This window comes from Echinops telfairi, unplaced genomic scaffold (assembly GCF_000313985.2).
Source record: "Echinops telfairi isolate 266 unplaced genomic scaffold, ASM31398v2 ScPeMD7_7406;HRSCAF=8444, whole genome shotgun sequence".
NCBI classification, from domain to species: domain Eukaryota; kingdom Metazoa; phylum Chordata; class Mammalia; order Afrosoricida; family Tenrecidae; genus Echinops; species Echinops telfairi.
In genome coordinates, this window is record NW_022111306.1 from 126,852 (window position 1) to 143,142 (window position 16,291).

The 16,291-nt window shown below is 39.1% G+C and overlaps 1 protein-coding gene across 1 annotated transcript in view; it reads right to left on the minus strand.

Moving 5' to 3' along the window:
- Positions 1 to 16,291, minus strand: part of LRRK2 (leucine rich repeat kinase 2) — a gene marked incomplete at its 5' end in the record, with an annotated part of 171,217 nt that overhangs the window by 9,916 nt on the left and 145,010 nt on the right. Inside the window, 6 exons of the mRNA XM_045296388.1 lie at positions 3,693 to 3,877; positions 4,889 to 4,961; positions 5,686 to 5,879; positions 6,909 to 7,106; positions 12,292 to 12,392; positions 13,538 to 13,708. Coding sequence (XP_045152323.1) covers positions 3,693 to 3,877; positions 4,889 to 4,961; positions 5,686 to 5,879; positions 6,909 to 7,106; positions 12,292 to 12,392; positions 13,538 to 13,708 — 922 coding nt within the window. The remainder of the gene's footprint in view (positions 1 to 3,692; positions 3,878 to 4,888; positions 4,962 to 5,685; positions 5,880 to 6,908; positions 7,107 to 12,291; positions 12,393 to 13,537; positions 13,709 to 16,291) is intronic.

The following is a 16,291-nucleotide window of genomic DNA, read 5'->3' on the forward strand; positions in this document are numbered from 1 at the left end:
ATATCTTTACATCAACTCAAATGAGAAAAAAATATCTTCATGCTCATTCCGATGTAAGCAAAAAGTAAATTGTTTGTTTGTAATTTTCCTCCTCTGAAAAGAAAGGAAAAGGTGGAACATCTTAAAATATCTGTCTTAAAACCTAGCACATCTGGCACTTTACATATTTAACAAACAGATTGACTGCCACAGGCCCCATTTGCCTAGCAAACCCCTAGTTAGCCGTTGAGCCTTAACATAAATGTCAGTCTTCAAAATTCTTCCCTGAGCTATTGAATCAGGAGAATTACTCTTTTTCCCATCGTAGGGTCACTGTAGTATTCTAACTCTTATTACAATTTGAAATTATATTGTATTAGTGTGCCCCTTACACTAGACGGGAGAGATAAGTTCTTTATGACAACGGTCTCTTGCTGTTATATATTCACAACTCAGTAATGAGTCATAACAGATAAGACCCCACAATAATCCAGAAACTTTATTAAAGTTGGACAGAAATATAGATTATGAGCTAACGGGACATAGCAAAAATGGTTTGAAATTGCAATTAAATCAAATAGTTGCCATAAAAATTCCATCAGAATTTTTAGTGTATTCTAAAGTAGGGATATTTTTCGTTATTTCTCTTAAGCTTTCCTATTCTGGCAAGGGAACTGGAAATACAAAGTGTTTCCTGAAGTCCATTTCACTTTCCTTCTTGATGTGTGCTACATTTAATGGAAGATAATTCAAATTAGTATACAGTTTTAGACAGAGTTTTCTAAGTCATAACATATTTCAAGATATTATTTTTATCATTAATATAATACTATACTATACATTTCATTCTTGGCAATTAAAGAGAGATTTATAAATATAAAATAATGTTCTCAAGTCCATGAAACATGCATGCTATAAAACTAGGACTCAATGTGTAATGTGATATTCATAGATATTTCTCTTGTATTATATTATACATTTTATATGGACTTTTAGAGTGTGCATGATATACATAATATCATATCAGGCTCTGTGGCATTAAAGAATTAGGGATCCATTCTGAAAAAATTTCAGATTGGATTAGAGTGGGTAAAAGTAGAAATTACACAGTAAGACTAAATTTATCCACTTGTGCCTCATTCTAGGAACCCTAGTGGGTTAAGCAATGGGATGCTAACTACAAGGCTGGTAGCTCAAATCCAGTACCTACTTTGCAAAACGAGGCTTTCTGTTCCCATACAGATTTACATCGTTGGAAAACCTACAGAAGAGTGTTGCTCCGCCCTGTCGCAGCTATGCTCAGACTTGACTTGAGGGCAACCAAGAGACTTCACTGTCATTCTAGTCAACCAAACTGACTACGAGAGAGAAGCACCTTCACCCGTGAGAACTGATACTACACTGCACGGAGCCTGGTGGCACTGTGGGGCAGAAGTTGGGCTGCTACCAGTTGGCAGTTCAAACCACCCGCTCCTCCAGGGGAGAAAGATAAGGTTTCTGCACCTACAGAAATCTTGAAAACCCTGTATAGTGCTGCTATCAGTTTGAATTGACTTGATGGGAGAAGGTTGGCAGTAGATCTTAACCCTGACTATGTTTTAGAATAAAATGAGCATTTCTTGAAAATACTGAAATCTGAGGACATCCCACCAATGCTCCTTGGATTGGAGGGGGGGGTGGTGGTGATGTAGCAATCTGTGCTCATAAAATATTTCAGCCTTGGAAATCCTATGGGCAGTTACACATTGCTCTCGAAGATTACTATGAATCAGAATCAATTCAATGGCAATAGGTGTGGCTGGGGAATATGCAGCAGTTCTGAGAACTGGTGGGTCTATTGGAATAAAGGAAGTATTTTTAAATACAATGAGACAGACGTATGGTAGATGTGTCAAGATGTGTGTACACAAGATGCAGTACGCATCAAAATCCAAAGCCCCTCATCTGCACTGCTGGGACGCGGAGCAGCCTCGCAGAGGAAGGGGCATGTACACCCAGACAGGAAGGGAGCAGAGCAGCCATCCAGGCAGCTCGAAGACCACATGCGAAGGCTGGGGTGAATGAAAGCCAACTGTTCTGAGACAGTTGCCATTTGACTGAAGCGCAGATGGCAAGACGGTTTCAAAAGAAGAGTTTGAGAGGTAAACGAGGCCTAAATCATAAGGAGCCCGTACGCTATTTAAAGGAATTTTGTCGTATACAAAGGACAATGGGATGCTATTGAAGGGTATTACATTGACTGGGATTTTAGAAGAGACTCTCTGGCTGCAGTGCTGAGAACAGATTGAAGAGCTCCTAACAGGATGAAGAGCTCTATTGAAGAACCAACAGAGAGCTGGCGGCTGTTAACATAGCTAATAATGACAGCCTGGTCTATGGAAACAGCAGTAAGACTAGTGATTTGAGAATCATTTAAGGCAAGAGTCACATAGACAAAAGAGCAAAATACAAAAGAATTGAGGATTAATCACAAATTTCAGACTTGGGTCACTAGCTGAATGAGATAGGGATTTGCTAATAATGATCATAAAAACAGCCAATTTTTTGAGTGCTTGCCAGGTACTAGGTGTTGTTAAGTTCTTTATATTAGTTTCCTTATTTAGTTTTCCAAGCATCCCTTTGAGTTAGAGATTATGATAATCCTCAGGCTAGAGAGGACTGAGATTTTAAAGGTTCAATGTCAAGTTCATAAATGGCAGAGCCAAGAATGGAACTATGATTCATGCTCTGAGCCACCACTCTGCATTGCTCCTCAGTGGGAAATAAAATAAAGAGCCAACTGCAATAATGTGGTCAGAATGCCTCAAAAGAGTTGGAACAACCAATTGGGAGTAGCTATCTATCTCATTTTTGCTTGAAACTGGGATAACACTTACTAGCTAGGCTATAGATTAGCTGTCTGTATAATTATCAAGCAAAAGCGGGTGTTTATTCCAGAGATCTGTACTCCCTGTAAACTCGTAGCCAATGAGTGGATTTCAACTCACAGCAATCCGATGGGATGGAATGGAACTGCCCACGTGAGTTTCTGAGACTGTAATTCTTAGGAGAGTAGAAGAACTTGTCTTTTTACTTTGCAGTAGCTGATGCTTTCAAACTGCTATGCTGCAGTCAGCAGCCCAACCCGAAATTACTATGTCACTAGTCTATAGTCAGCACCAAACCAAACCAAACTCACTGCCATCGAGTCAGTGCTGACTCACAGTGACCCACAGGATGGGATAGAAATGCCTCTGTGATTTTCCAAGATGGCAGTGCTCAATGGGAGTAGAGAACCCGTCTTTCTCCTGCAAACAGATTTCAAACAGCTCACCCTGCGATGCACTGCCCAACTCAGAATCACTACTTAGTAGAAATTACCCCAAACTGTATATGGGAAAGTCATGGGTTTAGTAAAATATGAAGGGTGTTGCTTTCAAATTCTATCTGTGCCATTGTTACAGACATAAAAGCATTGTTCAAAATTTCAATGGACAAACTCCTCTAAGATTGAGATGAATTTACATTTTTATATAAATGTGGTTAGACTGAGTAATTTTTTTACTTCCCCTCGCGTTCCAAAATTCTCTAATATGAATGTTTATTGTTCCCATAGAAAAAGTAATCATAAATATTAAAAGATCTTATTTGGGGAATATCAACATTAATGACATTACTTTTAAAATAAGCATGAATAAAGTCATAAATTGGTTGTACAGACAGAAATAACTTACAGCTGATTTGTTTTTGTCTCAATGAGTTTTTGAATGCTGAAATCACTAGAAAATGAGAAAATCTTCGTGCCACATCCTCCCCACATTATGTTTTTCTCAGCTGAACTCACGGATTCGCTCAAACACATCACAGGGGTGCTGACATTTCCTATATTTAGTATCTTCAGAGGAGCGGCTCCTTTACACTTTGTCAAAAAAGAAACAACACACTCTTAACAACATGAATAGCTGTGTACATTCAAACACTGCGGAAACTACTTTGAAAAACGAATTGCTCATTTTCAATGATTAGCGAGGTGACAGTAAAAATTCTGGATACACGTTTTAAATGATCTGTAGAAAAAATCAATTGGGACTGAAGACACTATCCCATGAGCAACCTTTTCAGTTCTCCAGGCACCCCCATAAAAACAATTTTTCATTTGAAACAGGGTACCGAGACAAACCTACAGAAACATCTAAGGGTTACACTTTACTCCTCTGTCTTCCATTTGACGGCAGCCTTTAGCTAGCCCATGGAGTGAATGGGCCACAGCAGAGCGGATACTCGAAGGACTAAAGGAGAATCGGAAGACTCCAGAAGCTACGTGATTTGTTCATTTTAGGTTACAAATGTAGAAGGCTAGACTCAAAATTTAAGTTTTCTTGTTCTTTTCCACAGCATATTTATAAGGAGTATTATCACAGTACTTCACAACGTCTCTGGGTAGCCATTTATGGTTTGAACTTGACTCCTAACCTAAAGGTTGGAAGTTGGAACCAACCCATGGTGGTACATAAAGTGGGTGTGGACATCTACTACTGGGGAGATTACATCCTTTTTATAAAAGATAAATTTTTTAAAATATAAAAAACAAAAACCCAGAGAACAGTTCTACTTGGTATCATCATGGGTTTGAATTAACTCAACAACAACAGATGGTGTTTATATGTGCATCATATGTTTAGAACCAGAAATGCACCCATTGCTAACCTTATAAATCAGACCTCACCTGTCTTTTTTACCTTAGCACATTCAAATAAATAACCAAGAGAACCTTATCAGAGAACCTACTATGCATAAAACTATATGAAGTGATAAAAAAGCTCAATTAATAATCCTAGCTCCTAAGGAGCTTAAAGTTGTATAACGAGGAATGAGCAAACATAAAACAAAATAACTGAAACCGATTGTGTGGTTGAACGCAGGCATTTACCTTAACAGCTTTGTCTTCAAAAATCGCTAAATTGCCATCAGCAGTCCCCACCAAAAGAAAATGTTTTTGTTTACTGAAAAGGAAAAATACTAAATTACTACAAAAAGGAACATTTTTATCCAAATAATTTCAACTCCAAAATACAGTGGGGTTTATATCTCAAACTTTCAAAAATTGGTGCATAACATTTTTTTCTGCCAAGTTTTTCCAAAACTGACAACAAAGAGCAGCCTAAGGGTTGCTGGAATTTACCCTCCCCCAGATATACAGCAAGCAGCTGTTACTCCTGACTGTATTCTGCCATTGAGATAAATCCCTGGAGACAGTATCCTTTCAATCGAAAAAGCTGCAGTCATTTTCCACTATTAACTGATAATTTTTTTTATTGGAATCCCCCCACCATCCTATTTTGGTAGTGTGTTAACCGACAGGTTTTAGATTGCCACATAATGGACTGTTGGTATGCACAAATCCAAATAAAGTGGGTGAGAACCCATGTCCCTACAAGTCCTACAAAAGTAAACTGACACTGTGGTAGATCAGAGAAACAGTACAGGGCTGGAGGCCCTAAAACCTGGTTCACCTACTTTATGTGTTAGATCTATGTATGTCAACGGACAAACACATCTTTGTGAGGTCCCACACTTCTCTCTGATATGCACAATCCAATAAAAATAAGTTTAAAATGAGCTCTGCTTGCGGGCACATTAACAATTTAGCACACACAAAAAATTTAGTTCACCTAAATGGTGTTTAATACGACCCCCAGCCCCAGTAGGTCAACTGTATCTCTGTACCTTTGCTTGGGAAAGGAATTGCAATACAAGCAAGTCACAGAATCGGTCATCTTGTCCAGTGCGTGTCTCTTTTTCCCATCTTCAGTGTTGATGACCAGAAGAGTGCCCAACTGGGTTCCCAAGACAATCCAGCTTTCCCTCTCCACAGGCAGGCACACCACGGCTAAACATAATATTCTACCATCTGTGACTTCCTGTTAGGAAGACAAAACATACGCTGAAGCGCCTTTGGCATAGCTTCAAAGGCCAGAACACAGATATTCCAAATATATTTTATAATTAACAAAATTAACTCGATTTTTTCACTGGCAAATATTCAAAAACATTAATTTTATTTAATTCTCAGCAACAAATGAATGAACTAATAAACAACTCTTAACTATCTAGAATACATCTGACACTAAATTTAAAAAATGAAATTATGTTTGCATCAATTTTTGTTTCATCAAATTAATGAGAGGATTGTCCAACCTTTAATATTTAAGCACAACAAAGAGCCAGAAGTTTGATTTCTTCATAAGATAAAAAATTATCTTATTTGTCAATGCAATTTTGTGATTTATCTTGTAGCAGCTGTTGTAGGAGTCCCAGCCAGAATTCAACCTCCACCTGCTCTCAGTGTTGGTTACTGACAGCTCAATTTGGAATCTTCACCACAGAATTACCCATTGCCCATAGAAAGGGACCTGCCAGGACTTTCAGAGAGGCTGTACAGCCCTCACTCCAGGGTCAGCCCCTTTCCTCATGATTGGACGATCCCATAATGGCTATTCATACTTCAGAGTTCCTTGTAGGCAAAGGCTGAGACTTAACTACCTCAGAAATCACATTTGTGCTGATTTCTCATTTTCTTATGGCACCTCCTGGATCCTTTACTTCTTTCTAAGTTTCTTTTTCCCTCAGTCACAGGAGAATCTGTGATTGCCTCAAGCTCTGCCTCTAAGTAACTTGTCCTAAAACCCATCTATACTTGATTCTAAGATCGCATACAGCTTATTTAATCTCATATGAATATTATTATTCTAACAGTAATCTACTTTAGTAATCTTGATCTATTAACTCTTATTTAAGTAGAAGATGTTTGAGCGCATGCCTTAAAGTATAAGGTTTGAATAGAAGAATGTCCTTCCTAAATAACTTTTCAAGTCATAGATCATATAGAGTGACCTACAAAAGAAGCTGTATGGAGTCATCTCCAACATAAGAGTGCTGAGATTTACTACCTCAGAAGTGTGTTGTTCAGTATTCAAGTCAAGACAGGAGAGCTGCCCTTTATCAGCGTGTCCACAGCCCAGCCAGATGCTTGCACTGCTTTTGCTGTTATGATTTGTAGCAATCATGCATTCCACGATAATGTGTTTAGGGATTAAAGTATATCTCATCAGGCAGACGAGCTCTGCTGAATTCAAGATGTCAAAGACCTGAGAAAATTTTAAAAACAACATAACAACACATATTAATTTTAACAATCTCTTATTTAAAAATCGGATTATTGTGCATATCAAAGAATTAAATGTTAAATATCAAGCAACACCTTAATTTGTTACTTAATGGTGTCCCTTATGCACCATTTAGATTAATAACCCAAGCTATACACAAAATTATATTTAAAATTTTTTAATTATTTTAAAATGATGCAATGACATGTACTTTCATATGCATATTATGTTTTGTGGGGGGTCGGGGGAATTAAATTCCCCAAAGTCATCTGAACAGAAACTTAGAAAAATCAAAGTATTCTTTACTCACTTCTTTTTTTTTTTTTTTAACATTTTATTAGGGGCTCATACAACTGTTATCCCAATCCATACACACACCAATTGTGTAAAGCGCATTTGTACATCGTTTCTCAAAACATTTTCTCTCCATTTAAACCCCCGACATTAGGTCCTCATTTTTCCCCTCCCTCCCCGCTCCCCCCTCCCGCATGAGCCCTTGATAGTTCATAAATTGGTATTTTGTCATATCTTGCCCTGTCCGACGTCTCCCTTCACCCACTTTTCGGTTGTCTGTCTCCCAGGGAGGAGGTCACACACAGTTCCATGTAATCGGTTCCCTCTTTCCTACCCATTCTCCCTGTACCCTCCCTGTTTTGCCACTCACACCACTGGTCCTATAGGGCTCATCCGTCCTGGATTCCCTGTATTTTCAGTTCCTATCTGTACCAGTGTACCTCCTCTGGTCTAGCCAGTCTTGCAAGATCGAATTCGAGTCATGGTAGTGGGAGCGGGGAGGAAACCTTTAGGAACTAGAGGAAGATTGTATTTCTCATCATTGTTGCATCGCACCCTGACTGGCTCATCTCCTCCCCGAGACCCCTCTGCAAGGGGATCTCCAGTGGCCTACTAATGGGCTTTGGATCTGCACTCCGCACTCCCCCCATCATTCACTATGGTAAGATTTTTTGTTCTGATGATGCCTTACACCTGATCCCTTCGACACCTCGTGGTTGCATAGGCTGGTGTGCTTCTTCCATGTGGGCTTTGTTGCTTCTGAGCTTGATGGCCGCTTGATTACCTTCAAGCCTTTAAGACCCCAGACGCTATACTTTTTTATAGCCGGGCACCATCAGCTTTCTTCGCCACATTTGCTTATGCACCCATTTGTCTTCAGTGATCCGTTCGACACCCCGTGGTCACACAGGTTGATATGTTGTTCCATGTGGGCTTTGTTGCTTCTGAGCTAGATGGCCGCTTGTTTACCTTCAAGCTTTTAAGACCCCAGACGCTGTATCTTTTGATAGCCGGGCACCATCAGCTTTCTTCACCACATTTGCTTATTCACCCGCTTTGTCTTCAGCGGTTGTGTCGGGAAGGTGAGCATCATAGAATGACAATTTACTAGAAGAAAGTATTCTTGTGTTGAGGGAGTACTTGCTTTACTCACTTCTATACTACAGTGCTGACACTATTAAAAGCCACCATCAAATGAAGACAAATAAATATTTGGTCCAAAAATACTGTAGAGGAAAGGGAATTTCTATCTCTGCTAACAGAATTTAGCAGTCATCCCTCTATTGTTTGTATGTTTCCCTTTAAACACCGAAGAAGTTGAGTGGATGGGAGCAAGCATGAGGAAAGGAACCTGCAGTCCGAGACTGGGAGACAATGTCTTGGTTGGGCCATTGTCCTGCCGCACAGGAGACTCTCAGAAAGCTGTGTACTATCTCAATGCCTCGTCTGCTGAAGATATGGCTTGACACATCTTGCCTACGATGTACTGAATTTTAAAGATAAAATAAATATATTGAAGTATCTTGAACACAGTGTCAGCTACTATGGTGGTGGGGTAATCAAAATTATCCTGGGCAGGGATTTCTTTTACATGGCTTTCTAAACACAGTCTTTGTAACTCCTACCAAACAACCTTGTCCTGATGGGTCTGGGTAGGAAGGTGGGAGCAGCTACTGATAAGCATCTATGATTCAGCTGTGAGTGATTACTAGCAGAGTTAGTGTGATGGCCATTGGCTGGGTATAAAAGCAGGCATCCCTCAATGGGTTGGGGGTGGAGGGGTGGCTAACCTCCGCAGAACCTGCATTGGCCTTGTACGGCCGATGATGTGATTTCCCCCCTCTTCCCCTTAGGTAGGCAGCAGTGATCAGATGCCATCCACACTTTATCCCTGCCCCCATTTAGTCTATAAGATACAGGTGACATATGATTGATAAAAAAGGGAAAATAAATGTTTAAATAATGTGATGGAACATTTTCACAATGATAAAATAAGTAATTCTATTGTGATAAATAAAGCAAAATTAACACTGGTAGTAACCTAGTTAAAGAACAAGGAGGCCAATAGCCAAGGTAATTATAAAATGTAATGCTTGATAAAATCAATGTAGATAAACACTTGGCTGTTTTGACTAGGGAATTTAAAGTTTTCATTAAATATAATCAGTAAATTCTACAAAAATCAACACTTCCTAACATATACCGTTCTGGATTGATGCATCCGAATTTAAAACCGAAGTGTCTGGTTATGAATATGATGGGTGAAGATATTTGGGCAAAGCTTCCAACAAATAAAACTATTTACAAATTATTTAGCAAAATCCAATAAATAAAAAACCAATGTTTTAAAGATACTGAGAATCTTAAACATCACCATAAGCAATTATCAGGCCAAGGTCTTAATGAAACAGAAAATGGAGGTCAGTTTTAGTCTTTCAGTCAAAGCTAGATTTGTCCTGTGGGTACTTGTCTATCAAAGCCAAGGCTAATTTGATATGTGTGTTTTGGGACTTGCAGAGCCATGGAGAACCTGGTGGCTTAGTGATTACACGCTAGGCTGCTAATTTCAAGATCTGCAGTTCAAAACCACCAGCCTGCTCCACAAGAAAAAGACATGGCTTTCTACTTCTGTAAAGACTTACATGCACAGAAACTCACAAGAGCACTTCTACCCTGTCCTATAGAGTGGTTATGAGTCAACAGCAACTCAACAGCAACGAATTTGGTTGTTGCTATGGAGCTGTGTGGGGAGAGAAATGTGCAGAGCCCACAAAACTAGGAACCTTGGTCGTGCTGTTGGATACGCTTTCATTTGCCAGCTCCCACACCTGCAGTTCAAACCACCAGCCACTCTGCAATAGTAAGATGGGGCTGTCCGCTCCTGTAAAGATGTATAGTCTTAGAAGTCACAGGGAACAAGTTTACCCTGTCCTATAGGCGAAGGAGGGAGAAAGGCAAGCCTTTCTACTCCAGTAAAGAGCTACAGTCTCGAAAACTAAAGGGGCAGTTGTACCCAGTCGTATAGGGCCGTTATGCGTTGGCAATGACTGGATGGCAGTGAGTTTATCAGCTAAGGATCTCTGGTGGTTATGCATTGGATTGCTAACTACAAAGGCCGCGATTCAGAATGACCATCTGCCCCATAGGAGAAAGATAAGGCTTTCTGCCTCCTTAAAGGGTTAATGTTTCAGAATCCCATGGGGCAGTTTTACCTTGTCTTATAGAGTCACTATGATTAGAAATCGATGACATGAGGGCAGTGGGTTCTTTTTTTTGCGGGGGGGGTTCTTTAATGGGGTCATGAGTCAGAATCAACTCAGTGGCAGTGGTTTAAAGGGTATCCATAATATGGCATCCCCAGGGGTTACATATTATAGTAAATGCAAAGCAGAAATGCAACTGTGCACTTTCATGGGCCTACCAGGGATGTGTACCCTTGTGACTGTGCAGAAAAAGGTAGTAAAGTGGAAAAGAATTCTGAAAAATTGTCATTCACAAGCCTTCTGTCAAAAAGATCTGTAGACCAGATTTTCAATACCTGGTTCCTTTTAAAACTTCTCAATTCAAGTATCAAGTTTATGTAAAGCAATTTGATGCAATTAAATCCAGCAAAAGGTTTATAAGACATGTTTGCAGAATTATGAAATTTCATTCCTTAAAAACAGATTCTTAAGAAAACCCAAATAAATGACGAGAGAACCCACAGTCAGGACTAGGAAATCTTAATACCATCCTATCCAAATTGTCTACAGATTCAAGAAAAGCCCACTCAGTGCACAATAGGGATTTTTCATAAAATTTGACAACATGACTTTACAGATTGCATGGAACAACTAAGGCAACAAATATCCAAAACGCTCCTGTTGGAGAAGTAAGCATCAAAGTAGGATTATGATGAAGCTACACAGATCATGACAGTGCAGAGCTGAAGGAATAATGTTGCATAAACTGACTGGTAGAAGAGTAAGGATGCTTACGCGGGTGGACACAGTGGTTGTTGCAATGGGCTCAGTCATAACAATGGTTGTGAGAACGGGCAGTGTTTTGTATTGTTGTATGTGATTGTTGGTTTTCTCTAGTCCTTTGTTTCGGTTGCTGTGGTTTTTGAGAGCCCTGCAGCCTACGGGGCTCATCTTTTGGGTTGCTGTACACAGGGTTGCTATGACTAGGAACTGACTCGATGGCTCCTAACCATAAGACCAAATCAAGACCCCAAGACTTCCACATATTTTTAAAAATTAAGAAACATGATAGTATCAAAATTTAGGAATAATATATAATAAAGAAATAGCCATTCTAATACTCAGATAGTGGCAGTATTAAACTGATATAACTTCAGAAACAATGTGAGTATTGAAATATCCTAGGACAGTGCAATTATACTTCTTGGTATATGGATACCCCAAGGAAATTCTAATATAATTTATACCAGGAAACATATTTATTAGCAACACTATTTGTGACAACAAAAAAGCTGGAGACCAGGCTCGAGGACATGAAAATGATGAAGTACATGTTAGGTTATTCAAACAGTGCAAAGTAACAGCACTAAAAATAATCAAGATTTATACTCAATATCATAAACTTTCCTTACAAAATAAGTTTGGGGGAAAGTAAGATTTCATAACACTAAATGAGCATGAGTCTATTTAAACCACACAAGATTATGAAGCTATAAAGCTAAGCAAAGCAATTCAAGAGTGTTTATATATAGAGAGAAAGGAGGATGCGGACGATGCAACCAGGAAGAGGCATTTGAGAAATGCCCGGCATTGGCAATGGTATTGCCTTGTGAACATTTCAAAATAAATAGCATTATGTGTGTATGTACACAGCTATTGTAGAAAATTAAATCATGTGACTATAAGATTACCTGGGCGGAAGTAGGCCTTTCCTGAGGATTTTCTTTCAAACACTCCTTAATTAGCTTCTCAACTGCAGGCCATGGCGCACAACTGTAATCTTTAACTGGGTCTAAAACATTAAAAACATATGCTAGATCATGAAAGAACCAAACAATATTCTATTCCTTCTCAATGTATAGTAGAAGTTCAAACATTGTAAAAAGAAAAAGTCATCCTGTAGCCCTAGACTTATTCCAAATTTGTTGATCTGTACTAGAGATTAAAAAAAATGAGGAGAAAGATAAAGGGAAACTTGAGTTTTATTGGACAAAAGAGACACGAATGCCAGTTGAATAAAATAATGGAGATGTATTCCATAACTGTATTTCAAATTTGCCCATATAATAATTAGGCCTCTACATAAACACTTTTTATCTAACATTCAGCATGGGCAAGCATTTAATCCTTCTACCCCCACAGGCAGTTTGTGTGAATCTGCTTCTTATAAGAATGTGAGTGTTCTGACTGGGACGGACTAGGGGCCTGGACACTTTCACTGCGCCCTAGCTGGCAAAGTGATGGAGACGGGCCATGTTGTGTTTGCAACTTATCCAAACAACAAAATATTTTCTTCTCATCAATATTGAAAGCCCCCAGCTCTAGGAGATAGTTAAAGCTATATTCTTTGTATCTGTCATATTACAGAGTTATAAATACATACAGACACAGTTCAATAAATTTAAAAGAATACTTTGCAGTGGGAACTGAACTAGTATTCAAGGAATGAATAGCAATGGCTTAGAATTTCTTCAAAGCATGAGATAACTATTAAAATGAAATTTGACCTCATTCAATTCTCATTTACCAAATCTTTTTAATATTTACTATTAAAATTATTATGAATAATTCAAGCTCCCATTCCTGCATATAAATTATTTCATTCTAAGAAAATGAAAACACTCCAGGCTATTAGAGACATAGTAACTCCTTATGTGAATTATAAATCATCAAATCTGGTGCTCTAAGGGCAATTTATTTTCTTAAGCATTCTTCTAATTATAACTTTTTAAAAATTAGCATTAATTTGGAACACTTAGTTAAAATAGTGTAAGAGCTAACTTTTATCATGTGAATTTTATTCATGTGCCACAGGAGTTAGGAAAATTTCATAAACCAAACAAAAAATTCCCAGTAGTGAAATGAATGAAATCTACAACTGTATTTAAATAAACTGGGAATACACTTGCTGACATTAGGAGATACAGTAAAACTTACCAGGTAATTTTCCTTGTATTGCCAACTCATCAAATTCATTTGGAAACTTCAACCCCTCTATTATTCTACTTCCAGTTGTCAAAATGTCATAGAGTAGTAAACCAAATGAATAAACATCAGCTTGTTGGTTATAAATAACATTTCCTTTGGCAACTTCAGGTGCACGGAAGCCTGGAAGTAATCAGATATGTGAATAATTACTTGACATTAGGGTCCACAGCGAGGGATATTCTTAGGCATGTCAACTTAAAAAAAAAGAAAAGAAAAGCAAGAAACTTAGAGGCATGTACTAAAACCCAGGCTATGTCATGTAAATGAGACTGTGATCAACTCCACTAACTGTCCCAGAATCATTTACCCTAAGGTAATATTTTAAAGAATATTAAGGATAAGCATTCAATAGCAGATTGTTGCTGCTGTTCTTCGTTATTATGTTCATTCTAACTCATAGCAACTCCATCTGACTGACGCGCACTGCCTCCTGGGGCTTCCAATGCTGTGACCTCTCTGGGAGCAGAATGCCAGTCTTTTCTTTTGTGGAACCACCAGCCTTTCAGTTAGCTGCCCAGCGTTTTGTCGTTGTGCAGCTGACATGTAACTCATCAGAATGTTAAGTACAGTACACCTACTACCGTAATTTGTTAGGAAAAACACCTGGCAGCCTGCTCATCAGCCTTTGCCACCCTCACCTTGTGTTCTTACCGTTTACTAATCAAATGCAATTCAAAATGACTTGACTGAGATGCTTTCTCCTGGAACCCTTAACCCCAGAACCCCAAATGGACTGGAAAGAAGGACTAGAGGAGAAGGGGCAAAAGGTGGTAGGATGTAAACTTTCGACAGAAAACTTGATCATCAACCACAACCTTGCGAAGACCCACCAAGCTATTCTACGCACAGCTTGATCTCTGTGCACCAATGGCCGCTGATCAAGGTGCTGTGCCTTATACTTCACTATACTTGTCACCCTGCTGGTAGAAAGCAGAATGTATATTCAAGCCAATCAATGTATACACCACTTAATTTAATTTATAGGTCCAAATCAACACTTTTCATAAAACTTCCTGAGGTTAGGAAAGGCTCAAAATAAGCACCTTCCCTGCATCTTTTAAATCATACTACCACGATGTGAGTGAATGATGGTCAGTGTACACAAACTATCATACAACATGAATGTGCTATTTAGTATCAATGGCCTCAAACGTTAGAAAACTAAAATGCTCACTGGCATGCTGGACATACGGTGTTGTATTAGGGCTGTTAAAATAAGTCATTTAGCAAAGTGTACTTATCAATTCTGCTTCCAGCTAAGGAGAAACTGGACATATTTACCATCCTGATTGAAACAATTAAATACTAGACAAAAAAAAATAGGACAAGGATTCTCAGAGATAGATTGGGGATCAGGACTATAGGATAGAAATCCCCGAGAGAAAGGCAGCAAACCCAGGGAGCTGGGTGAGGCCCCTGCAGAGAGTCCCCACCCACAGCACAGGGAAGGGGACAAGGATGAAGCGATGGTGACTAGAACTGTGCCCCAGGGTGTGCTAACTCAGCACTTCATTCACTTCGTTTTCACAGCAATCCTATAGGAGCTCGTTGCTCTCAAGTTGATTGCAACCCTACAGAAATAATAAGCCCTCTAGCCTGAACCAGTACGTGATAGAAGGTCTAGACAGTCTGATTCCAGAGCTCATGTTCATTAAAATGCAGGCTGTTAACAGTAAACTCAGCCCTGTTTGTCTCAGAACACTCAAAATCTGCTACAATGTCTAGAATGTGCTTTAGAGGGATTAATTCAAGTAACAGTGTCTTATTTTGTTTAAAAACAACTTTTTATTGTGAATTGGGAGAGCATTACAGAGCAAACCCATCTTCCACTCAATAATTTATACAGATTTTGTTTCAGGCTATTGACCATAATCCCCATAATGTAAGATCGCTGCCCTTCATGTGTTGTCTGTTTCCACTCCTCCTCCTTTTCTAAGCTCTCCTGCCTTTATGAATTGCGTTCTGATGCTGCCCTGTTGACCTTACAGGTATGAATACCTCCCCAGTGTTCTTGCTACCCTTGATTCTCGTGGGGGTGTTCAGTGCAGACCTGAAAAAGACAAGGGATTTAGTCTTGGGGGTTTCACCTGTTCCTACCTGACCAGTAAGCCCAGTGATTTTTTTTAATTATTATTTTTTAATGATTTTGAGCTTTGTTCCATATTGTTCTCCCACTTTATGCAACCTCCTTTTAATGGAATCCCTGTCACTAGACGGAGGCCAGGCACCATCTAATGCTTCTGGCCTCAGGATTGTGGAGGTTTATCTCTACTTGGTCTACTAGTAAACTACTAACTGTTCCCATGCAGCTTTCCTCTTCTTCATTCTTCTGGGTTCTGGACAGGGTGAGACCAGTCGTTATGGTTTAGATGGCTACTCACAAGCTGTTAAGACTCTAGTCACTTTTCACCATGCAGAACTCTGCATTATACCATCGGACCTTGGTGTCCTCTGAGACTATGGTTCTGAGCGTCCAGTCCTAATGACTCATTTCCTCCAAGTATTTGGTTATGGATAAAAAGGCTTCGCCACTTCCCTTTGTAAGCTCTCCTAGGTTTATGGATATATTTGCAGTCTAAGTAAATATATCTGTCAAACCTGTAAATCTGTGTGTGTATAGTCCCATTTCCCTTCCCACCCCTGTTCAGCTTGCATATCTATCTATGCATCCATTAGATCATTGTTACTTCAGGACTGTGTCTA